The 24835-nt window shown below is 43.7% G+C and overlaps 1 protein-coding gene across 1 annotated transcript; it reads right to left on the bottom strand.

Moving 5' to 3' along the window:
• Window positions 1-714: 714 nt before the first annotated feature.
• ttbk1a (tau tubulin kinase 1a) lies at window positions 715-15973 on the bottom strand. The gene is made up of 13 exons (XM_063217683.1): window positions 15890-15973; window positions 14693-14840; window positions 13897-13970; window positions 13345-13485; window positions 12596-12700; window positions 11466-11531; window positions 10950-11042; window positions 7626-7751; window positions 7262-7419; window positions 5666-5858; window positions 5328-5473; window positions 3507-4068; window positions 715-1259 (listed from the first exon to the last, which is right to left on the bottom strand). The coding sequence occupies exons 1-13, from the start codon at window positions 15956-15958 to the stop codon at window positions 948-950; spliced, it is 2193 nt and encodes a 730-aa protein (XP_063073753.1). The 5' UTR covers window positions 15959-15973; the 3' UTR covers window positions 715-947.
• Between the last annotated feature and the right edge of the window lie 8862 nt (window positions 15974-24835).

Here is a 24835-nt window from a genome sequence, read left to right on the forward strand (position 1 = left end):
ATAAACTGGTATGCTAGTGCATCAAATCGGTTCGATGTTTTACATTTTAGTGAGTTTTTTTTATCATTAATAAATTCACAAACGTTTTCTGTCAATGGCTTCTTGGCATTTTGCTTGCAAGTTCATTTCAGTGCAAGGTTCTTTAAGTCATAAATACAAGTACTCAAGCTAGTGTATTATTCAACTGCTGGAATTTGAAATAAAACACAGCCAGCCGCTAAAAGAAGAGCATGAAGCCCTATAGTGGGCATGAAGTGGGCTCCCGGCATTGGTGCCCAGCTAATAAAGAAGAGCAGGAAGTCCCTTAGTGAGTGGGCTCCCGGCATTGGTGCCCAGCTAATAAAGAAGAGCAGGAAGTCCCTTCGTTTAGAGCCCAGCTAATAAAGAGATATAACCTCCTGACCAACACTCATATTCGTCCTTGCAAATACACTTTTATTACATTAGGTATTTACTATGTCCTCCACTTTTATTACATTAGGTATTTACTAGGTCCTCCACTTTTATTACATTAGGTATTTACTATGTCCTCCACTTTTATTACATTAGGTATTTACTAGGTCCTCCACTTTTATTACATTAGGTATTTACTATGTCCTCCACTTTTATTACATTAGGTATTTACTATGTCCTCCACTTTTATTACATTAGGTATTTACTAGGTCCTCCACTTTTCATGTTTTGAGCTCTTTCTTTATTTACTGTGTGATGTGTTAAGATAGGCTTGTGTTGTACGCCTGATTTGAAATATGTGCATATTCATTTCTGTGGGGGAGGGGAGCGTTGGGAGTTTTGTAGGTCTATGGTAGAGTGTGCGTGGTGGACGTGAGGCCTACAATAGTGACAAACAAACAAACAAACAAACAAACAAAATAAAACAAACAGAGATGAGGTCTTAGCCTTAGCTGGCGTTGTTGTTGACTAGTTTGGCCAGCCTCTGAGGTGCCTTAGCTGGCGTTCTTGTTGACTAGTTTTGCCAGCATCTGCTGCAACTGGGAGCGCGACACGTTGAACATGGAGTGTCGGCTGCGCGGACTGCCGGGCGTCTGCAGCGGGGCGTGGCGGCGAGAGCCTCCCCAACGAGCTCCTCCCTGCGCGGCGTGTGCCGGACTGCTCTCGGCCGAGCGGCTGCGCTGGATGAAGGAGCTGTTGGAGGCGTGAGGGTACTGTTCCGTCTCCAGCGTGGACGAGGAGAAGACGTAGGAGGCGAGCCGCCGCAGCTGATTGGGCCGCGGGCCGTGCAGCCGGTCCTCGTCCAACTGGGAGACAGGGATCATACAAGAGGGCGGGGTCAGTATGTTAGTTTAACATACAACAGCTTAATATACAATACAATACAACACAAGACAATACATTACAATACAATACAATACATTGCAATACAGCATGTTAGCCTTGTGGACCAGGTTCACATCCCATACAATACAACATGTACTTACAGAGCACATGGGAGAGACCATAAAAGAGGGCGGGGTCGATATGTTAGTCTTGTGGACCAGTTTAACATACAATACATTACATTACAATACAATATAATATATTAATATGTATTTATATAGTGGATGTATTTATATACTGGATGTATTTACATAGCACATGTATTTATACAGCAAATGTATTTATATAGCGTGTGTATTGATTTAGCAATTTCAGATACATACACATTCCCACATTCAAACACAGTAATAATAATCCTAAAACAACAGCACTCAGGAAGCAATCACAACATCGTTGAAATTCATAACAATAAAAAGACTTAGCCTACTAGCGCAGGAAGATTGCCTAAACCTAAAAACATTGAGAGAGAGAGAGAGAGAGAGAGAGAGAGAGAGAGAGAGAGAGAGAGATATATATAGATAGAGAGAGAGAGAGAGAGAGAGAGAGAGAATGGAACCCGGGTCGCCAGTGTAGTAACCCAGTGCCCTACCATTGGGCTACAGCAGGGCCTCTCTCTCTCATTTTGCTGCTGCCTTGCACGTTTCTGATTGGGTGAAATAAACGTCTCGTTTCTGATTGGGTGAAATAAACTTCTCTACTTTTGAACAGAACAGGTCAAACAGTTGCCGTGGTAACGTGAGAAGCAGAGGACGAGGAGGGTGTGAGAAGAAGCGCTCTGGAAGAGGCACTCTGGAAGAGGCAGTCGGTGTGCATGAGGAGAGAAGTGCTGCGAGTGCTGATTACAGGAGGAAAGCACCAGTCACAGCAAGAGTGTTCCAGCTTTCAAAGTTGGGCAGAAACTATGACACAGTTCACATTATACTGTGATATCACAATCTCAGTCCTTACTGGTGCTTTGCTGTCAGTATCCTTTACGCAGAGGTGTCAAAAGTAAAAGTAAAAAAAAGAAACAACACAGGTAACTTTCTTTCCAACACAGATAACGTATCTGAGTAACCAGTAGACCTACTATGTACTTGTCTTACAATCATCTGACTGCATTGGTTGGATCACATTTGTGGTGGGTCCTTGTTAGGTTTGTAGTGTTTTTCGGTAACAACAGTCTCTCTATCTCACTAACTAAATGGTGTAACAGCTATGTAATGGCATGTGCTAGTGTTGTACTTACACCATGAATTTACTTTTACTTCTGCCTTTGACACCTCTGCCTCTCCCCATTAAGACTGGGGAACGTATCTGTGGGTATATACTGTAACTTTCAGACCGACTGTATAATCCATGTGTATTTTCCTTTAACAGCTTTGGCAATTTTGTTTTTTGTTGGGTCCGATTAGGTCTTAATGGGTTTACTTGGTACAGAAGGAGACTTGGCTATCGATTGCTTTGTTTACAGCCGTTAGCACCAGTCATCAGAGATTCCATTCCAGACACAATATGTCAGAATATGTGAAGAATGTTGTTGCCAAATGATGGGCCGTTTTTGACTTTTGCATTATATTCCTTGCCATTCAACTTTTGCCATTCACATTTTTAAAAACGTAATTAATATGAAATGCATTTTACAACGCAAGGCAATGCAATGCCCAATACAAAAATGTTAATTTCCCAAAATGTTCTAAAATGGATACAGGTCATTTTGCGATGAAACTTTTGATGTAATGGTCAGTTCTAAATCTTAGTATCGTGGAACGCGTGCACATCCAGCAAAAAAAGCATCAGCAGGTGCCAAATCAAAAACCTGTCACATGTAGGAGCGGGAAAGGATCTGCACACTGCTTGCAAAAGACTTAATTTATTTGGAGCCGGCATTGGAGCCTGAAGAAGATCTATGATCGAAACGTTGCTCCAAATAAAATTAACCCCTTAAAGCGTGCCGTTACTCCAGTGGCACGCTGTAATACTCATTGAAATGTAACTACCTCAGCACTACAATACTATGACACAACACAGGCCCTTTAGTAATGCACCACAACTTGGTCATTACCATACTGGTAACAACAAATGTATAAAGCCGCGTCTTAAGGGGTTAAGTCTTTTGCAAGCAGTGTGCAGATCCTTTCCCGATCCTACAGTTCTAAGGCGTCCCTTATGTGAAATGATTCTCTTACCGGTCTGTGAGGCCCGGACGGGTCCGACTCCCTGCGTCGTGGCGTCAGGTGCGAGGGCGACTGCGCGGGACTCTCTGCTCCTCCTCCTCGTGACATCACTCCGCTCCTCCTGGAACCCTCCTCTGCCACGGGCATCATGGCCCTCCTGTCACCGCCCCCCACCCAACTCATTTTGGGTCTCACGGTGGGGTCCCCACCTCCGCCCCCCATGGCGTACGCCCCTCGCAGCCTGCGGCGCTCCTCCGGGTCCTCGAGGGGGCGGAGCTCCTCGGGGTCGTCGTCGGTGGTGCCCGAGGTAGTGGGCTCGGCCCCGAGCAGGTGGAAGTCGCGCAGCTCCGTCTCCTTGTCGATCATCACCCACTCCTTGCTGTCGAAGTCCTCCTCCTCCGCCAGCGGGACGGACCCGATGAAGGCGTTGCTGTGCGCTTCCTGGTCCACCGACGCCGAGCCGTCCGCACGCCCACTGGCCAGCGGGTTGCCACGGCAATCGATGGACAGCATCTGTGCCGGCTGGGAGGAGTAGAGGTGTCGCGACGGAGAGCCCAGGATGTCCATGCGGGACCTGCGTTACCACGCAACATAACACACACATACATAACACACATACATAACACACACAAGTACATAGTTATGGATGTCCATGCGGGACCTGCGTTACCACGCAACATAACACACACATACATAACACACATACATAACACGCAACATAACACACACAAGTACATAGTTATGGAGAGCCCAGAATGTCCATGCGGGACCTGCGGTACCATTCATTACACACGCAACATGACACACACATTCATAACACACACACGCAACATGACACACACAAGTACATAGTTATGGATGTCCATGCGGGACCTGCGTTACCAGTCATTACACGCGAAACATAACACACACATTCATAACACACATACATAACACGCAACATAACACACACAAGTACATAGTTATGGAGAGCCCAGGATGTCCATGCGGGACCTGCGTTACCATTCATTACACACGCAACATAACACACACAAATAAATAGCTATGGATGACCATGCAGGACCTGGACCAACATAACACACAACATAATCAGACTGCAGCTTCAACTCTATTCTACTTCCTCCGACACCACCCACCTCTGACCATATCCAATCAGAGTGCAGCTTCTCCTCTATTCTACTTCCTCTGGCACCACCCACCTCTGACCATATCCAATCAGAGTGCAGCTTCTCCTCTATTCTACTTCCTCTGGCACCACCCACCTCTGACCATAACCGGCTGACCCGTAATAATAACAAAAATAACAATAACAATAATAATATTACTAATACTTAGCCTGGTCCTGACCATCCCATAATACTACCATTTCATTTCGTATTTATGGTCTGGACTTTGTTTGCTCTGAAGCGATTGTAGGAAGCAGGAAGTTTGCAGTCAGTTATGGTTTGAAATTATTGGACACCTCTCACCCAATCGCTGGCAGTTACTCAACAACAACATAGCGCAGACCAATGGCTCTGGCGCAGATGTGTACGTCATTGTCACGAGCGTCCTCCCCTTTTCGCCCCCACGTGGGGGGCGTATTCGATTATTGGCTGTTTTCTGGGGGGGTGTTGCGATCAAAATTCTACTGCTCCAGGCACTCCACAGAGAAGCACGGCCAGACTACAGTAGTGGAGCCAATCCTTTGGCGGAAGTACGTAGGATGGCTCGCGAGGCTAACAAATACTACTACTAATAACAATAATAATATTACTAATACTACTACTACTACTACTACTACTAATAATAATAATAATAGTATGTGTGTTTGCCTGGTAACAGATCACCCACCTCTGTCCTCCATAGCCGTCTTTCCCTTCCGCAGCAGACAGGCGGTCGGATTCAGGGCTGTTGATCCGTCGGTATCGAAGTGATCGCACCTGGCCACCGGGGGACTCAGGACACACCCCTCGATTATTCTCCTCCTCGGCCCCGCCCTGAGAACAAACACACCCCTCGATTACTCTCCTCCTCGACCTTGATACGGAGAGGTCTTCTCTCACCTTGGCGAGGTTAATCCTGAGTTTATTGTGTACAGTACTCACCTTGGCAAGGTTAATTCTGAGTTTATTGGGTACGGTACTCACCTTGGCGAGGTTAATCCTGAGTTTATTGTGTACAGTACTCACCTTGGCGAGGTTAATCCTGAGTTTATTGCGGTTGACATCGGTGTCTTCCCAGCCGTCTCCCTCGGTGGCCGGTTGCCGTGACGGCATGATGGGCGGAGCGTTCTCTTGGTCGCTCAGGTGCTCGTCCTGCAGGACGTCGTCCGTGTTCTCACGAGCATGAAGCTCACCTTGCACCTGGGTCATGTTCACCACGCTGCACAATACACACACACACACACACACACACACACATACACACACACACACACACACACGCACGCACACACACACACACACACACACACACACACACACACACACACACGCAAGCACGCACACACACACACACACACACACAAACGCAAGCACGCACACACACACTCACACACACGCACGCACACATGCACGTTCACACACACACACACACATGCAAGCACGCACACACACACACAAACACACACACACACACACACACACCGGGGACCAGGGTCATGTTAACCACCTGACATCAACCAGATAAGACACACTATTGAATAGGTAACAAGAGGCTAGTGACCGGGGCTCACCACCCTGCAGCAGAAAAAAAAGAAGGCGTCACATCACACCAATAAAGCCTTTTGGAGGTGCTGACCACTTGTCAATCAGTCTATTTTTTAGCAGATGCTCCATATTTTACAAAAGTGGCGTTTCAGCCACCTGGCCTCCTAATAAAACATGGAGCAGAGTGAGCAGCGTCTTCTTTGTTTTCCTTGATAACCTACACAAGGTATTAGCATCACAGGTATTAGCATTTGGCATTCACAGGTATTAGCATTTGGTCGATACAGCATTCACAGGTATTAGCATTTGGGAGCTTTACAGCATTCACAGGTATTAGCATTTGGGAGCTTTACAGCATTCACAGGTATTAGCATTTGGTCGATACAGCATTCACAGGTATTAGCATTTGGGAGCTTTAACCTCTTAACACATGGCCCCTGTTACACATTTGGGAGCTTTAACCTCTTAACACATGGCCCCTGTTACACATTTGCTGATACCGTGATGAGGTCATGGTCACCACCACCCTGCTGCAGCCAGATATGAGACCATAGAGAAATTGCTTTCAAATACACTCATTCACACGTTCACATGAGAAAGTGCGGGCACATACACACACGCACACGCACACACACACAGGATGTGGCAGTCCTGACGTCTTATCCCATCATGGCGGCCGTCTGCCTGGTGCTATTCTGTTCTGTAGTATGTTTTAAATGTCCTGTCGTCTTTCTTACCCCATCATGGTGTTATTCTGTCATGTAGTATACCGTATGTTCTAAATGTAGTGTAGTATACAGTATGTTTTAAATGTAGTGTAGTATACCGTATGTTCTAAATGTAGTGTAGTATACCGTATGTTCTAAATGTAGTGTAGTATACAGTATGTTCTAAATGCCCTGGTATGTCCTGTAGTATGCAGTATGTTTTAAATGTAGTGTAGTATTCAGTATGTTTTAAATGTAGTGTAGTATTCAGTATGTTTTAAATGTCCTGTCGTCTTACCCCATCATAGCGGTATTCTGTAGTATACAGTATGTTTTAAATGTCCTGGATGCAGCAGTGCTGTCGTCTTACCCCATCATGGCGGCCGTCTGCCGCGTGTTGTTCTGTCCTGCGGTGGACGTGCTGTTGGTGGAGATCAGAGACTCGCTGCCACCGCGCTCCCAGTCGTACGGCTCATTCTCAGCTATGATTCGGTCTTTTATACTGTTGTCAAATACTGACATCAAGAGCTGTCAAGTTCAAAACACTCAGTTAGTTTGTCACATTTTTTTTTCACATTTGCTATTGTTATGACTCAGCCGAACGTTTTACTGAATATGTGACATTTTCTGCATGCAAAGTTCAAATAAGCCCTTTCCCCTTGGGCAGATTTGTAAAAGATTAAAAAAAAAATAGTGCCTCAATTTCTCTTTTTTTTACGAAAGCAGAAGCCTACCTGATAGTCTGGTTTGGTGTAGTAATCCAGGGCCAGAACGTGTTCTAAGAAGACGTTGAACTCCGAAGGCATGTGTTTCAGCAGCATGCGGTGGTCATAGCGCTCCTTTATCTGCCCAACTTGCTCCTGATAACAGAAGAGACAAACGTCATTATTTGTAGTCTTTTCACCCATTGAAAACCATTATAAGACACGACTGCTGAACTACAAATATGGCCTCCTCATGTGTTTCAGCAGCATGTGGTAGTAATAGCGCTCCCTAATCTGCCCAGCTTGCTCCTGATAACAGAAGAGACAAACAACACTATTTGTAGTCTTTTCACCCATTGAAAACCATTATAAGACACGACTACTGAACTACAAATATGGCCTCCTCATGTGTTTCAGCAGCATGCGGTGGTCGTACCTCTCCTTAATCTGACCAACTTGCTCCTGATAACAGAAGAGACAAACGTCATTATTTGTAGTCTTTTCACCCATTGAAAACCATTATAAGACACGACTACTGGACTACAAATATGGCCTCCTCATGTGTTAGCAGAAGAGACAAACGTGATTATCTGGAAATGTGACTGTGCAGCAGGAGCCGCTGGTCTTGGGCCATGTTTACGTGACAGCACCACAATTGCTAGTTACCAACCTGCAACATACATACATACATACAACATACTTTTTAGCTTTGATTCACACTTTGTTATTTATCTCTATCCGCCAATGCTAGTACCACCACGACTGGTCCTTGCGGTGTCCAGCTGGAAACACCCTGAAAGACAGTCACATTGTGTGCATTGAGAGAAATATCGTTTTTAAATATCCTTTTTTAACCTATTTCCTTTTTATCAAATCAGTTTAGTTGTTAGTAATTAGAGAATGCTTATAGTATGTGCATTAGTTTATAAATAGAAATCAGTGTTCATATTTGTGTGCATCATTATATTGGAAATATAATCCTATGTGGTTTCAACTAATAAACTGGTGAGTAACCATTTGTGTTTGTGACAGGCCTGGTGGAACTTTTGGTCCATGTGGAGTTGGTTTGACCCGTTTGAGCTTCTAACCTTATTTTAAAACCATTTGCTGTCTGTTTAGGAGCAGGGTCCGGCAGCAGCTTTTAACCTAATCTAAATTTCAGGGATGGCCATAAACCGGTCACACTCCTCGTTGTCTCTGACCTGAAGGATGGGTCAGGGTCTGGGAGTAGGCACCAGGAAATGTCAGTACCCCTGACTTATGGGTCTAGTCAATGAATATCAGCAGGCCTGTGTATCTGCTCTGTGTTCTCTGTTGGTTTCTCTCTTAAACAGGAAAACAATGCCCAATACCAGCCCACCCGAAGTAATGACAGGAGGACCAGGATGGACGAGAGGGAGATGGCTGGACCGGAAGACGCCGTGCACACACTTGTTGCTAGGCACATAAGAACACATAGACACTTGTTTCAACATTACATCTCTGATAGGTCACAGACCCTCTTCCCCTAATACAGCTCTGTCCCCCTCCTTCACCATTTCTTAATTTTCCAGGCCAGAGTTGACCCCTGATCTTTTAGGAGTCAGGATGTCTGTAAGTTTAGTTGATTATATGATCCATATGTTACAGGGAATAAGATTTGTCACTTCATTCCCCTCTCCCCCTCTCCCACTGTCCCCTCTCCCCTCTCATTGACCTCCCCTCTGACCTCTCAACCCTCTCTGTCCCTCTATCTGTTGTCTACCCATTAGTGTCTGGTCCATGAACAGACACACACACTCCTATAGACACACACACACACACACACACACACACACACACACACACACACACACACACACACACACACACACACACACACACACACACACACACACACACACACACACACACACACACACACTCCTACACACATACACACACACACACACACTCCTACACACACACCCATGAAATGACAAGTAAACACATAGGCACACACACACAGAGAACTCCTTTATAAGACACACTTAGGGAAAGTCAGGTCAGTTTCCAAATCTTGGGCTGAGAGAATACTGTTATTGGTCAGGGATCAGTCAAGACTAGGAAACTCCAGAGCTCTGTTATGCTTCTACTACTCGTTGTCTAAACTTTGACAAATTACTACTTTTTGTACTTATACTTTTTTCGGAATTAAATCATTGGATTTTTATTATACTTGAATACTGAGTTGTTTGCCTTTTTTACCTCGAATAAAGAACACGCAGGGAAGGGCAAAAAGGCCCGAAATTTCCAACACTATTCCAATATGCAGATTCCCATCCTCCACTTGTGCTTGTGGCCTCGCCCTGCCTCCTGGCCTAGCCTCCTAGAAGAAAACAATAAAGTTTTCCAACCATCAACCTAGCCACAACAACTTTTGGGCGGTTTTTCATTCTCTTTCCCGAGTGCATATGAGAAAATGACATTAGAATTGTGCTTTGGCAAGATATTTAATTCATTTTCTGTCATCAGTGACCTCATCATGAGCAAGTGAGCAAGGGAGGACAGGAGTCTGCATATTGGAATGCATGGTATGCACATGGAGAATATAAACGGCTCCCACTGCAGCTGGTGGATAGTAGTGGTGTGCATTGGTACTGCCCTCACGATTCGATTCGATAACGATTCGGGAGGTAGCAATTTGATTCGATTCGATTCTACGATGCATTGCAATGCATTACATTTCTACTGAAAGCAAAGCAAAGGTTTCATCAGTCATGATGAGGCAATACAAGTAGTCAGATATGACGATATCAAATCATGAATCGTGATATGACATTTTTGCCGTATCGCCCACCCCTGGTACATAACATTACATAACTAGGGCTGGGACTCGATTAAAAAATTTAATCGAATTAATCTGTAGGCTTTGGAATTAATTAATCGAATGAATCACATTTTAATCCCATTTAAATATGTGACTTGAGAGCAGTGAAAGATATATTCTTTTACATGGATTTTGAATAATTACAATAAATAAGCTTAATCTAAAAATATTATTCATTTTTAAAAGAAGAGAGAACTCTTCTCAATTTCAGCAGGCTGTTCACCATCAGGCGTAATACTGCCCTCCATTGGTCTACTCCAGAACTATGTAGCTATATTATACTGCGATACATTTTTTAAATCGCGTTAATTAATTAATCGAATCGTGTGATTAATTAATTGAAATTAACATGTTAATGTCTAAACATAACATCACATAACATAACATAACATAACATAACATAACATAACATAACATAACATAACATAACATAACATAACATAACATAAAATCACATCACATCACATATGTCACTGTTTAAGTTCCAGCTTGATACACTCCATTACCTTGTCTTTGATTTTTCTCCATGGTAACTGGCCAACAGCAAACTCCACCAGCATGTAAAATAAAGACCACAGGTCGTCATGGCGACCCATTTCCTGTAAAATGTCAACACAAAACAATGAGCTGGCAGTCTTTATTAAGCATGGACATATCCAGATACAGATACAGTCTTTATTAAGCGTGGACATATACATGCAGTCTTTATTAAGCATGGACATGTCCATACATGGCAGTCTTTATTAAGCGTGGACATGTCCAGATACTGATACAGTCTTTATTAAGCATGGACATGTCCAGATACATGGACATAATATGGCAATGTGTATTCCAGTGATGTGCTGTGCAAAGTATAAAGAGTAATAATAGCATCCACAATTTAGCAACATCCATTCACCTGTTGAAACTTAATCAGACTAACTGGACAGACGGAATACATTGTAACTTGTAGCAACAGGCAGCAGTCATAATCAAACATGTTTTCATGAAGTTGGATGAGATGAGGCAGGAGTACAGCTGACCTTGTTTTTATGTGCGTTGACTGAAGCGTATCTCACAGTTCCTCGGAACCCTGCAACTGTTCTGGGCTGTTATGGGATAAAAAAACAGACATTATCATTCCAACATACACATTTTTATGGGAGCCCCTTTACCCAGTCTTTTGTTTTTAACATTGCTTCAGGATCGTTTTGCATTGACATAATGAAAATATTTTCGAATGGAGGAGATGAGCGCACAGTTAAAAAAACCATTCTGGAGAGATTGATTGAAAATGAGCAGTGAACGGCCCATCCAAGCGGCCTCGTACGGTTTGTTTAGGTCGGACACAGTGGAAGAATGTTGCCTTCACAGGCTATCTAAATTGTGTTTTAAAGACCTCAATATAAAAGTGTCCAAACCAGTTGGAACGGTTCTAAACCAGTTTCAATCAATTTGTCCTGGTCTCTGTTTGTAATATGGACTGACTGCTGGTAAAATTAACATTGATTGGAATTCCACCTTTTATGTTGACAGTGCTCCATTGATAAAACAGGAAACAAGTGTTTCATTGGTAAACAGTAATATAACACTGTAGCGAAGGGGAGTAGAGTTTCCCAGCTGGGACTCGAACCCAGGCCTTCTGGGGTAGTAAACTGGGGCTCTGATCGCTATACCAAAGAGCCAGGCTCGTTGGCATGTTAGTCAGAACACACCCACAACCCTAGTGATGGTCACTCCATCACACTGCCTTCCCCTTCGGGAAGCGCACCCGTGCTCTTCACACACTCATGGTGTCCCTCACGCAACTGCCCATCATGCTTCTCCCATCCAGTGTGCCCCGTCATCAATGCTTCACCCATCACTGGGGTCCCTCACACCAGGGTCACCAATCCTGGGGGTCCCTCACATGGAATTACGGCTCACACACAATGGGTATGCTTCCGATGGCCTCACGGTACCATCCCACTTCTGACACCATTTGTAGCGAAGGGGAGTAGAGTTGCCCAGCTGGGACTCGAACCCAGACCTTCTGGGGTAGTAAATTGGGGCTCTGACAACTACACCAAAGCGCTAGGGTCTTGGCATGTTAGTCAGAACACACCCACAACCGTAGTGATGGTCACTCCATCACAAACACATACAATGATGAGTGTGAAAATGAATTACTTACTGGTCGGACCTCTCCGGTGGTGTTTGTGTACTGTCGTGCAAGCCCGAAGTCCAGCATGTAACATTTCCTATATGTTGAAGGCAACCGCCCCATGGCGAAATTTGACTGAAAAAGAACAGGTCAGTTATTAACAAAAATCATCTGCACAACAATTAGCCTAAGTTTTGAGTAAGTATTTCTGACTCATACATGATCTATCAAAGCTAACGATCTAAAGGCTGTGTTCTACCTTGTGATCAAAATTCCATGTCAGTGCTAACAGTCAGGTTTTAGATATTTCAATATTCTCCATGATTTCAATCATGAAAGAGAAAGACAAAATAGTTGATATGGAAAGCTACTATATCAGGCATGTCCTCTTCATTATGAGCACGTCCAGATGAGAGAATACCAGCCTGACCTGCATGGCTACAAGTATCTTATGTTTTTTTTTCAAAGGACGGTTTTCTAGTAGGCCTACAGCTCTACACAGTGTGACTCCGACCCCACTTTTTGCATTCCGATTGAGCTGTGTCATGCCTATTCGAAAAGCAAATAGCTGTAGGCCTACCAGAAAACTGGCAGTGGAAAAGAGGCCTTTTGCATCTCCCGCTAAGAAATGTTGTAGATGGATTGGCTGGCCAGACTATAACTTGGAAGAGACTTGCGGTGGCGTAAGCCAAGCTGGGAGAAGAGCTGGGAGAAGTGATCATCAGCTGAATAACGCAGTGATAAAGCACTGTTCAGTAAAATAAGAAAAGGGAACGTACAGGTTTGATATCTCGATGTAAGAAGCCTACAGAGTGAATGGCTTCAATAGATTCCAGTATTTGTTTTCCGAGGCGGAGTGTTGTGCTCATGGTGAATGTGCCACGCGGCTGGCTCCTCCTGAGTTCCGCCAAGTTACGTCCCTGGAAGAGACACAGGACGTCATTACGAGACACAGGACGTCATTACGAGACACAGGACGTCATCATGAGACACAGGACGTCACTATGAGGACGTCATCATGGGACACAGGACGTCATTACGAGACACAGGACGTCACTATGAGACAAACATTCCCGTCACACTGGTGTGACAATACACGCCACGTAAAGACGCCAGTATTTCTTGCCTGAACCTGTTAGTACATCGTATGTATACTGTAGCTGCTTCGCTTCAAAACAGAACTTGTCTGACATCACTGTGGAAAAGGCTAATGTATTAGCAATCAAGTCACCACAGGTTTCTACTGATGTAAAAGTGTTCATAAAAGAGGCACATTTCATGCACTTGATTTCAGTTATATGCTGTATATGTTATAGATTTGCCTCACTCACCTGAAGTTGCATAACAACGTAGTTGAATTTATCATTCCTTCCACAGCCAATAAATTTACACACGTGATTTTTTCCTAAAAAAAAAAAAAACATACAAAACAAAGGGACATACAGTATGTGAGAGTGTTTTGAGTAAAATCACAACGACACTGTGGATGCCAAAGTCAAAAATTGGCCAAATTTCAGACCATTCCTTAGTCACAGATTCAAGGACAGTGCTGCCAGATTTTGCGGGTACCCAATTGGGCTACTTGGGATGAGCATCTGAGGGGTAAAAACGGGAAAAATTGGCCATTTACCGTTTTTTTTTAGCCTTTTTGGGCCCATAGAAGTCAATGTAATTTGTTGAATTTGGACGGAATTTAGCACAATTTGGCGTCTTTTGAGAAGCTTTTGGGTGGGATTTGGTCAGACACATTTGGCAACACTGTTCAAGGACAGTTGTTCAACCCTGGCCGTAAGCCAAGTTACCACACATGCTATTTTACCAAAAAGGTACATCAATAGTTAGTATGCAAACTATTGGTGACGTGTTAACCACATCACACCAGGAATTAAATATAGCGCATGTAACGGAGGCTAACTAGCAGAGTTGGCGTGGAACGTTTGGTAAAACCTCCCTCCGAAAGCCTCATACAGTCTCGTGCCGTTGGGCTGTGAGACTGGTCTCTTGGCCCAGCGGTATTGTCCTGTGTCTCCCATTGCCAGACCGTTGTAGTTGACGAGGTCGCACGTTCGATCCCCGAGGGGGGTGAACAGGTGCAAGATGACCTCCGTCACACGCACAGTAGTTCACCTTGTAGTTTCTTGAGGACGGCCACCTCCATCTTCAGCACCTGTTTTGGCTGCTGTGCCGACTCCACCTTGAGCGCCACGTTCTCTCTGGTCAGCTGATCCAGCGCCTCGTAGATCTCCCCAAACCCCCCGCCGCCAATCTTCTTTGTCTGGGGACACGCACGCACGCACACACACACACGCACACACACAAACACACACACACACACACACACACGCACACACACACACACACACACACACACATACACACAGGAGATATAAGATATAAAGTCTCCTCCGTCGCAGAGAAAGTCAACTGAGCCGCAGGAGACGTTACAGGCACAGCAGCACATGACACTGGCACTGGCGGATCACACCGGCTGTCCGTCTCCTGCGGAAATAATTTGATACTGTTGCAAGAATTCAAAGATACAGTGTAAATGTTCTCATCCCAAGCTATTGCACATTGCTAACACGCTGTCTTCTTTTACATCATTTACATTACATTAGCATTTAGCAGACGCCTTTGTTCAAAGCGACTTACAAGGAGCAATTTAAACAAGAACAGGGTAAGGCACAGTGTACAGTTGCAACACTGATAGCATTGTCCTACACAGAGTAAAGAAGAGGACGATGCATTAAAAAAGTAGCAGAAATTAAACAAGACATCAAGGTGCAGTGTACAGTTGCAACATCCACTACGTTTACATGATGTTTTTAATTCAGAATAAATCCTTCAGAATTAAGTAGTTCTGTCGAGTTTACTTTGATCTTTACTTTAATTCCGAATTAAAAGGTGTTTACATGACATTTTCAAATCAGAATTAAGCATTATTCAGAATTAAAGTCAGTTAATTCAGAATTAAATATCTCATGGAAACGTAGCCACTGACAGTAACTTCTTCTTAACGCTCCGGCTCCGGCTCCAGCTCCCCTCAGATCCACAGCGCCCAACAACTCAGAAAGAAATACATCCAGTAGGTGCATATCTCATTTCTCAATAAACTTTTGATTAAAACAAAACAAAACAATAGCAGAAGAGTATGTAGGTATAAACACTTGGTGTTTTCTTTTGCCATAAGACATGTAAAAGTTTTTACCTAGGTAAAAGATAAAAACTTTTACATGTCTTAAGGCAAAAGAAAACACTAAGTGTTTAAGTTAAACAGTTGGACATAATGAAATTAATACAGTATGTACACATGTTATTTCTTACCACTTTCCATCGGTCTTTCACCATACAATTGGGAGGCAAGATGTCGACTTGCTCGCTGGTGCCGTTCATGTTGGCCTGGTCTTGCAGTGCGGGCGCTATGCACTGCTGCCAGCCCGACAGGACCCGCGCTGCTCCCAACTTAAATGAGCCATTTATCTGCACAAAAAACAAAATGAAAAAATACAAACACAAAACAAAAAAGAGCTCTGTTATATTAACGACCATGTAGGTTGCAATCGATACAAGTCGACTAATACTAACATCTTAATGCTAGGAACACCCTAGGGTCACTACAAATGAGTATCAGTCATATCTCTATTAAAGTGATACTGTCCCATTTTTGGAAATAAGCTCATATTACACCTCCCCTTGAGTTGAATAATTGAGTTTTACCTTTCTCCTGTAGTTTCAACCGTTCTCTGAGTACGGCAGTGCAAATTTTACCTCCAAGCTAGCAGTTAACATTGAGTCCTATGAGACCAGCTGGCGGCTAACCGGTCTCATAGGACTCAATGTTAACTGCTAGCTTGGAGGTAAAATTTGCACTGCCATACCCAGAGAACGGTTGAAAGTACAGGAGAACGGTAAAACCTTATCATTTAACTCAAAGGGAGGTGTAAAATAAGCTTATTTCAAAAAATGGGACAGTATCACTTTAAGACAAGAATGACTTTACACTCACATCCTGTGAGGCATATATACACACAGCACAGATTAGCTTTGATTTTTTTTCTCCAGCATTTTTCAAAAACACATTCTTGCCAGTTTTTTTTATACTGTATATATATATATCTTTAGATAATTCCCAAAAGATGATTTTTTATTCGGGTGAAGTTCAGCAGACAAGGCAATGAGACATGAAGCAAGTCAGGACTTCCAAACTAAAAGACATGCTAATTAGCATGCAGTCGTCCCGTCATCATCATCGTCTGTTAGTTCAACATGCGGAGCTAAGCTTGCTTGGCCATTCGATCAATCCAGACGCATGCTAGGGGTGGAGTTCAGAGGTCACAGGTCATCATCGCATGACATCACATCCCTGTGGCTGTTCTCTCAAGTGTAAAGACTGAGAGTACAGTCAGTCAAATAATGTGCATACGTGTGTCCACGGAGCAAGTCTAAACTGACAACAGGTGAGCTAACGGCTCTCATGGCCGACTCTTAAAGGCTCCCACTGCACTGGGCTGAGCCACAAGGATTGCAAACAAATAAACAAACGTGAAAACAAGTGAAAATGGCCAATCGTGATGCAGTGACTGCTACAAAGCTTTGGGTGGGGTCGTTATTTCCCGATAATGTCAGTAAGTGCTCTTTGTCCACATGACTTGGCAGCGTCGTCATGATGGAGAAGAAACACGCAGTTCAGACCTTCCATGTCGTCAGCTGCTAAAGCACTGGCATGGCAATGTGTAGTAGCACAGTAGCGAGCAGCATGAAGGAGATTCGCTAACACTTTATTTTAGGGATACATCTATAAGCACTAATACATACAATGTTAACGCCTGCATAAGTAACTGGTAAGACATGTACTAAGCAGACACTTAGGCCTACTAGGTCCTTACTGAGGTTAAATTGGTAATAAATCCCTTATTGTGCATGAACAAGACATTTGCGAATACATGCCTAACAAGTGTTTGATTTTGCTTTGTACATACCTTACAAGTTACTTACACAGGAACATTGTATGTATTAGTGCTAACAGATGTATGCCTAAAGTAAAGTGTTACCGAATATTCTCTTATATCTGGATGGTTCATACAGTTCTTTAAACATCATTCATTATTTCATTCACAGTTTGCATTTTACGCTCTCGTCTCCTGCCATGCAGGTGATGGGGAATGAGGGACCTTTTCTTCACAGTGGGGGGTGGTGTGATGTGTGTGCCAGTGGGGGTTTGTGGAATGTGTGTGTGTCATGTACCTGTGTTTGTGTGTGTTTGTGTGTGTTTGTGTGGTCTTGAGATTTGTGAAAAGGGCCATCTGTAAAATGTGTCTTTTTATATTATTAAATGTGAAGTATCTTTCTTGAGACACGCTGGCTATTTCTCAGTCAAGGATCCTGGCCATAGAGGTAGAAAATAACACTACCTCTATGATCCTGGCCATAGAGGTAGAAAATAACACTACCTCTATGATCCTGGCCTTGCTAAGACGTGAAGCGCCCAGTGATTGGCTACTATTTGGTGAACTCTGCGGAGTATCCAATCACTGGGCGTTTTTACGTCCTAGCAAGGCCAGGATCCTTGACTTTGAGAAACAGCCGATGGCCACCATAGCATAATTATTTCTCGTACAACCTCAAAATGCATTAGATGATATGGGAAAACTGTGTAAGAAGCCTTGACAAAACAAAATCAAGGCTTGTTAATGTGACGAATCTCATCTGTGAATTATTTTTGGGATGGCGTGGGGTTTGTCGGCAAGAAGCAAGGAGGGGGGAGGAGGGAGAGGGAGAGGGGAGAGAGGAGAGGGGAGAGGGGTGGTTGCATACAGTTTTCCTGGTGTGATTGAGCAGAACTTTGACAATTCTTTTGAATTCCAGGAAAGGGGGAAGCTGTGGCAGCCATTACGTGATCAAACTGCTGTAAAGTGTGAATGTGCCAACAGCCAGATCTTGACAACAGGGAGAGCAGCAGTAAGGAAACTCCTCTCACCATATTTAACAACCTCTTCAAAAACCTTACGGCTCTGAATTTTTTTTCCTGAACTTGGCCAATTTAGTCGATGCCAAAACCTTCTTTTGATAGCCTACAATCCAAGGAAATAAATATAAAAAAAATACACAAAACAGAAAAAAGGATGATGTTACGATGCAAACACTTCTTTATCCACTTGACATTCAAGTATAACATTCCTACAATAGCTCTACAATGTCGGTTCACTTAACAAACAGGATGGCTGCATTCATACACTGCATGAAGTATTGAACTCAATTGTGGTCGGCTGAAATGTGTCTCTTGTGATGTTATGCCTCATATACTTACAAAGAACCTGCTAAACATCCACTGGCACATTGTCAATTTCACCAATAGTGCAAAACGTGTTTTCTATGTCAATAAAAAAGGCATGACATCACAGAACACAAACATTAGTTATCTTAAACTGCCCTTGTTAATTTGGCTCGCCAACACCTACCTCCTCAATCTAGAATCCTGGGATGACACACATAACCTGAGAAATCACTGATATACAATATACAAAAAAAACAGAAAGGCAGAAATCCTTTCTCGAGATGGTAGGCTACATCTAATCAAAATAAATGAACAACATTACAGAAGGGCGTATAGGTATGTATAAATCATAGCCTACCATCACATTCCAAGGTGAGGCGTTTAGCCACCCCAAAACAAAATAAACAAAAAAGAATAATTAGAATGAAAATACTATTGCCCTGTTATCATGTCACGTGGAATTAAAACATAGGAGGACTATGTAGAAGAATTCGGTAACAGCCACAATATTTCTCTTGTTTTGCTGTCGGGACCGCGCGCGCATAGGCTAAACCAGCGGCACATCAGCGGAGACTTGACTAGGCCTGCTGCTTATCAGCAAAAAAACACTCACAGGAAAGCCATCTCTTCCGCACGCATGCAATATCGCTTCATGCTTCACGTTACCTTATAAAGAGACTACCAGTCATCTGTTTTCGTCTCTTTCTAATCTTCATTTGGGTCTTGGTGGCACGAGACACTTCGGGGCATTCTCGGGAGGAATCCAAAGAGAAGCGGTCGTGGTGCGTCCTTCAAGACGGCCACGGCTACGGCATCCCGCATCCACCTAACGGTATCGGTGCACAGATCATTCCAGCTTCGTATGTTTCGCTTGGGATAGGTGCGCTGCAAAAATCATCACCATTTCTGTCAGATGTCCAAACCTAACCGGGTACAGCTTTTCTGAACACAAGTCTATTATGTCAGAGCGGGACAGTAGCCTACTGCACGAATGCCGCTACTGCCTGGCTCTACAGCTAAATAAACAGCTCAAATCACATGTCAGTGCAGCATAGAGCATCGGTTATCATAAGCGGACGTAGCCAAAGTAGGCTTCGGACCAGCAGCGTTCACCAGCAGGCTGTCCTGTAACTACTCAAATCGTGGCGACTCCATCCCCATACCAGTGAATAGAAAGCAGGCATTCACTACTGAGGAGTAGCCTACAACTGCGCATTCTACGTTTTAAGGTAAACGAGTCTTATACCTTCAAATTCCCATCTCAACACTGCCATGGCATCGCTTTGTCCGCAGTGCAGTGCGCTGTTGACTCCTCTCCTCTCCTCTCCTCACCAACACCTGCAGCGGCGCGCATCTTCCACCGAACGACAGGTGGCGCCCATTAGAAAATAACAAAACACAAGCTGCTTCTTTAGATGATGTAGGCTACTGTATTCTGCTGTTGTCATAAGACCAGAAGGCTGCTCTAGTGATGGTCACACAGTCACTTCAAACTTGATCCAAAATCCTAGATTCGCGTAGGCGGTCTATAGGCTAGAAAGCTATTCTCCAGCAATTGGGTGCGTATTCTTTTACGCACGGTAAATAACATCAATAGGCTTAACTTAAAAAAAAAAAAAAAAGTAAGCTATTTATTTCGAGTGGTGTCCTCAACCCGCTTTGTTGGCCTCTGTTTAAGGTGACTCACGATAGGAGGGGCCTCGCCCAGCATTGCCCCACTGTGTAGCCCAGTAATTCCCAACCTATGGGCCGGGGCCCACTGGTGGGCCCTGAAGGTATTCCAAGTGGGCCTTGAAATAATTTTCCAAAAATAATAATCTCATTTTGGCGTGTGTAGTTGTTGATTTATTTGAGTTTTATTCTTAATTGGGTCAGAGGTGGGCCCCGCCCGAACATTTTTGACAATTTCGAGTGGGCCCCAAGTTGAAAAAGGTTGGGAACCCCTGCTATAAAATAATAACAATAATAAATCCAGAATCATCTCTTCATTTGGTGCACACCCATGAATTACTAGATTATTAGAAGTCTTTTTTTTTTTTTTTAGATCAAATAGATCCAGCGAGATGCCATACATTATTTATTATTATTATTATTATTATTATTATTATTATTATTAGATTAGATTAAACTTTGTCTGTTACACATGAAACAGAACATTGCCTTTTGGTGTGGCTCCAGTCATTCTCAGACATTAGACAAGACAAGACAAGACAAAACACGACATAACAAGACAAGACAAGAGAATACAGGCTATGCTGAGGCTGGATATCTGTATAAATAAAGACGAATGTCCGCACACTGCTCCCGTGTTGCTTTTTTTGTTCCCAAGTGAGCGCTTTCGAGCTAGTCGCTCTTCATCAGACTGGATATCTGGTCATTGTTCATCTCTTGTTGAGTAGGGTTACAGCAGAGGGATTATATCTGTTTTTGTGTGCTATTCGGACATTGTAGTGTTGACCTGACGAAAGCAGTTGGAAGGGCAGTCATGGGTGAGCGGTTAGGGCGTCAGACTTGTAGCCCAAATGTTGCCGGTTCGACTTCCGACACGCCAGGTTGGTGGGGGGAGTGATTAACCAGTGCTCTCTCCCATACTCCTCCATGACTGAGGTACTGAGCATGATACCGTCCCGCCGCACTGCTCCCTTGCACGGGTGAGGCATAAATTCAATTTTGTTCCGTGCAGTGTTTGTTCACTTGTGTGCTGTGTCATAATTACAAGTTAGGCTTGGAAGGAGTATGGGAGTTGGTGAGAGGGGTCTTCCACTGTATGATCAGGTCAACTGTGTTCTTTTACTCAACGCCAATCAAGTTGAGGTCTACCAGGAGGATGTACTGAAGGTAAGGACTGAGTCTATGAGAGAGCGGTAGACTAATGTCAGAATGTCCTTTGCTGACTTGGAATGAGTTTCCTGAGTAGGTAATAATAATAATAATAATAATGATAATAATAATAATTGTATTTGTATAGCACTGTATCATACAAGGCATGCAACTCAAAGTGCTTAACAAATGGGAAAAAAACATAATTGTTAGAGATGGATTTAAAAGGAGAGGTAGAGAGGAGAGGCAGAAATAGCAGGAAGGCAGAGGAAGAAGAGATAGATAGAGATTGTAGAGTCATAAGGTCAACGTATGTTAGGACCAGGATTCTTAGATGCGTAAGGTTCATAGTGGCTGGGCCTATCATAAGTCATAGATAGTCACACTGAATTTGGGCACCCAGATGCGGCCCCTGGTGGCATAAGGGGTGAGGAAAAGGCGTTGCTGTGCTGTGAGTAAGACAGGGCGAAGTAAAAACTTCCACTAGCTCCTCTGTCTTCCCTTGGATGGAGAGTTGCTGGAACAGACTTGATGTCTTGTCTCTGCTCCCACAGCATAGCTCCTTTGTCTTTGAAACATCCAGCTCTATAAGGAAAGTTCTATGAAAGTTTGGCTCAGTTTTGTTCCTGGTAGCGAATTGGAGCATAAGGGTCAGACATAGTATGTGCCACTAAGGCAATGTCATCAGCATCGTTTTAAAAAGTGCCACACCTTTCCTGTGACACACAATGTTGTTTGTGTACACAGAGAAGAGGATTGTCATCATCAATCAATAAATAAAATATCTTCTGTAACACTAACAGTCCTACTCTAGTTGTGTTCATGTTGGCCCACGTTATGTAACGCTACGCATGTTGCAGGACGTCTGGGGGGTTTGCCCAGAGGCGATTCTAGGGTCAGATGGGGCCCCAAGCGAAAATGCAAAAGAATGAACATTTGAACCAAAATCGCCACTACTGTGGTAAAGTGTGGGCTGTTATTAACTATCTAGAGGCTTCGGGGCCCCAAGCGGCTGCCTGCCTTGCCTGGTGGCAAGATGCGCCTCTGGGTTTGCCAATAACTTGACTCTGCAGGTGAAGTTCACCTTGAGGCTGTTTGCCAATAACTTGACTCTGCAGGTGAAGTTCACCTTGAGGCTGTTTGCCAATAACTTGACTCTGCAGGTGAAGTTCACCTTCAGGCTGTATGCCAATAACTTGACTCTGCAGGTGAAGTTCACCTTCAGGCTGTGTGCCAATAACTTGACTCTGCAGGTGAAGTTCACCTTGAGGCTGTGTGCCAATAACTTGACTCTGCAGGTGAAGTTCACCTTGAGGCTGTGTGCCAATAACTTGACTCTGCAGGTGAAGTTCACCTTGAGGCTGTGTGCCAATAACTTGACTCTGCAGGTGAAGTTCACCTTGAGGCTGTTTGCCAATAACTTGACTCTGCAGGTGAAGTTCACCTTGAGGCTGTAGTAAATCGTCTAATAGAAGAGCCCAGAGTCCTCATTTGAAAAATAAATAAAAAACCCTTAATGACACATGTGGGCTATTTATTAGCAGGTTTGACACTTCCTGTAGTTTATTAGCAGGTTTGCCACTTCCTGTAGTTTATTAGCAGGTTTGACACTTCCTGTAGTTTATTAGCAGGTTTGACACTTCCTGTAGTTTATTAGCAGGTTTGACACTTCCTGTAGTTGGCTCATCACCTCACCATGTTCTTGGAATGGCACCCTGGAGTGCGTTCCAATATGCAACCTCGCCTCCTCCACTTGAGCTTGTTTCCTCGTACCAGGAAGTAATATGTCACGATGACATCACTAACAACACCATTATATTTCAGTATCTTGCAAAAGCTCAATTGTAAAGTCTTTTTCTCACTTGCAATTGGGATGGTGAATGAAAAACAGTCCCTCAAAAGTTGTTGTGGCGAGGCTGACAGCTGGGAAACTTAATCGTTTTCTCCGCGGAGGAGGGGCCAGGAGGCGGCGCGAGGAGACAAGCACAAGTGGAGGAGGCAAGGTTGCATATTGTAACGCACACCTAATGTTCTTGGAATGGCACCCTGGTGTGTTGTGACGTCATACCAGACATCTCTCTTCTTCTCCTCCTCCTCCTCTCTCTTCTCCTCCCTGGTTTTGACTTCATATTGTGGAGATTAACTTTTTATTTTAAGTCTTTTGGTAACCACAAATAAACAAAACGGTCATCACAAAAACAACAACAAACACTTTTCATGTATTTTGTTAAATGTTGAATGTTAAATGTTAAATGTTAATTTGTACTGCATTTATAATTGATCACTTATTCTTACCAGTCCATCACTGTTACCTGTCCTGTCCTGCACTTTATGTCAGTCTGTAAAATGTCAGTCTTGTATGTCTTGTCCTGGCATGGTATAGAGAGAAAACGTAATTTCATTTTTTCTTTGTATGTCTTGTGCATATGAAGAAAGTGACAATAAAAGCGGACTTGACTTGACAACCCCCGTTAACAAGAGCAATATGGGCAATAGCAGAGAAATTAGAATAGAGGAGAAGCCTCACTCATTGGTTCTCATTTTAGCCAATGAGCTTTGCAGTTCTCTTGGGCGCCCACTAGAGGGCACAGTGGGCCACTGATAGCATGGCGGGCTACTCACGCTCCCTGTGATGTCTCTTGTATAACATGTGGATATGTACAGACCTAGGTTAATCTAGGTCTGTGTGGATATGTATATCGTGTGTGTGTGTGTCTGTGTGTGTGTGTGGTGTCATTTTCTCAAAACTATGACAACAGGAAATATTAAACGTCATTCATTTTCACAAGTGGCTTTAGCAGAGCTATTTTCTACAGTGCAGATAGAGTTGGAAAGCCGTCTTCAGATGTCTTCCTCATAGCCTATTGGGTTGGTCACTACGTACAGATCCTGCACACTGTTCACATTTGCATGGTTTAATGCAACATTTCGGTCTGCTGACCTTCTTCAAGCAATGACCATCGACGAAGGAATTGCTTGAAGAAGGTCAGTAGACCGTTGCATTAAACCATGCAAATGTGAACAGTGTGCGGGAGCTTTCTTTGCTTTAACGTTGGTGACCTAGGGGTTCCACTCCTACGCACCTGACCAAGGAGGTGTGCAAAAATTCTTCACTCACTATGTAGAGATACCATGTGACCACACATTCAAATAATAACAATGCAGCAGGCCAGATC

This window comes from Engraulis encrasicolus, chromosome 1, assembly GCF_034702125.1.
Source record: "Engraulis encrasicolus isolate BLACKSEA-1 chromosome 1, IST_EnEncr_1.0, whole genome shotgun sequence".
Taxonomy (NCBI): domain Eukaryota; kingdom Metazoa; phylum Chordata; class Actinopteri; order Clupeiformes; family Engraulidae; genus Engraulis; species Engraulis encrasicolus.